Source organism: Sminthopsis crassicaudata, chromosome 3, assembly GCF_048593235.1.
Source record: "Sminthopsis crassicaudata isolate SCR6 chromosome 3, ASM4859323v1, whole genome shotgun sequence".
Lineage (NCBI taxonomy): Eukaryota > Metazoa > Chordata > Mammalia > Dasyuromorphia > Dasyuridae > Sminthopsis > Sminthopsis crassicaudata.
The window spans coordinates 582,724,806-582,726,500 of record NC_133619.1 but is presented as its reverse complement, the minus strand read 5'-3'; the positions used below and the strand labels follow the sequence as shown (position 1 = coordinate 582,726,500).

Sequence of the window (1,695 nt, the reverse complement as noted above, 5' to 3'; positions counted from 1 at the left end):
TATAATTAATAGTATCATAACAAAGGCTAGCAGATGTTTATTTTTGTAAAATAGACTAGTTAACACTTCAAAAGTCAAGAGATAAAAACAATAATGCTTACAACAGTGGTTAGCAAAATCTTAGAGATGTGCATCTCTAGTTCAAGCCTGGTTGCTTGATTTGAATGATAAAATTAGCTCAACTAGCATCATCAGTCTGAAGAAGTAAGGTTGGCAAATGGTGTCTCCTTTTTTTGAACTCTCCCTCAATGAGGGAATGTTATTTTCTTCTAGGGGACTGCTCATTTCTATTTCCCTCTCAGTCTTTGTCATCTCTTTCCGTTTGGGTCTAAAAATAAAATTAGCTCAAAATATGTTTAAGAATTTTAGTTTTTCAATCCCTATTCCTATAAATCTGAGTTTCTTCAGGAAAAGAAAAACCAAAGAAAATTTGTCTATGAGATTAGAAACCAAAAAAAAAAAAAATTGAGCAGAGAATGAGGGCTTATGCTGTACCCTTGGTATGGAATATTTTAATCATTCCCTCACGGATTTGTTTAGTTTTCACCCCATAGACAATGGGATTAAGGAAAGGTGGAACAAGCAAATATAGATTCGAGAGGAGAATGTGGACATAGGGAGCAACATTAAATCCAAACCTATGTATAAATGATGTAAAGAAGGTCAGGATATAGAATTGAAGAAAAACAAAAATATGAGCTGTGCAAGTATTGAATGCCTTGAGGCGTGCTTCCTTTTGGGGTAACTTAAAGACAGCCCGGAAGATCAGGCTATAGGACATGAAGATGAAAATTACATCAAAGCCCAGAACTGAGAATGCCACAAAAAGACCATAGATCTTATTTGCTTTTGTATCTACAGCTGCCAGCCTGACCACAGCCATGTGCTCACAGTAGGAATGGGAGATGAATGTAGTCTTGAATATCTTCAGTCTCAACTTGATGAGAAGTGGACACATGATGATGATAATGGCAGCTCGGAAGGTAACAGCCAGGATGATGTTAATGAGAACTTTCTTGGTGAGAATAGATGAGTGTCTCAGAGGGTTGCAGATGGCTACATAACGGTCAAATGCCATGGCTAAGAGGATGCCTGACTCCATACACTGGAAAGTGTGGGTAAAGTACATCTGAACCAAGCAGGAGTTAAAATGGATTTCTCTTACATGCAACCAAAAAATTGCTAGCATCTTAGGTGTGATGCAGAAGGTGAGCCCCAGGTCAGTAGCTGCTAGTATAGCCAAGAAAATGTACATAGGCTCATGGAGGCTGCGTTCAGAACGGATAATGATGATAAGGAGGCTATTACCAATCACTGCTAGAATAAAGGAAATGAAGAATGGAATTCCAATCCAGTGTTGTACTGACTCCAGACCTGGGATGCCAATTAGTGTGAAAGTAGAAGGGCTGAAGAAGGTCTTATTAGAAAATTGCATCATGAGCCAAGGTTGGCCTCCCTCTCCAAAACTTCCTCACTATCCTAGGGAGGGAGAAAACATTAGGAATTACATTTAGAACAATAGATATATTACTAGTTTTGTAATTAATAGAAATTATTGTATGATATTTAGTCTAGCCAGTTTCCTGCAGGATGTTTTTTTTTAATCCTCAAATCAATATTTCTCTCTCTCTTTCTCTCTCTCTCTCTCTCTCTCTCTCTCTCTCTCTCTCTCTCTCTCTCTTTTCTCTCAATATT

The 1,695-nt window shown here is 37.8% G+C and overlaps 1 protein-coding gene across 1 annotated transcript; it reads right to left on the bottom strand.

The window, feature by feature from the left end:
- Positions 1-484: 484 nt before the first annotated feature.
- On the bottom strand, positions 485-1,438 carry LOC141559894 (olfactory receptor 52A5-like). The gene has a single exon (XM_074297549.1). The coding sequence runs from the start codon at positions 1,436-1,438 to the stop codon at positions 485-487; it is 954 nt and encodes a 317-aa protein (XP_074153650.1).
- Positions 1,439-1,695: the final 257 nt, after the last annotated feature.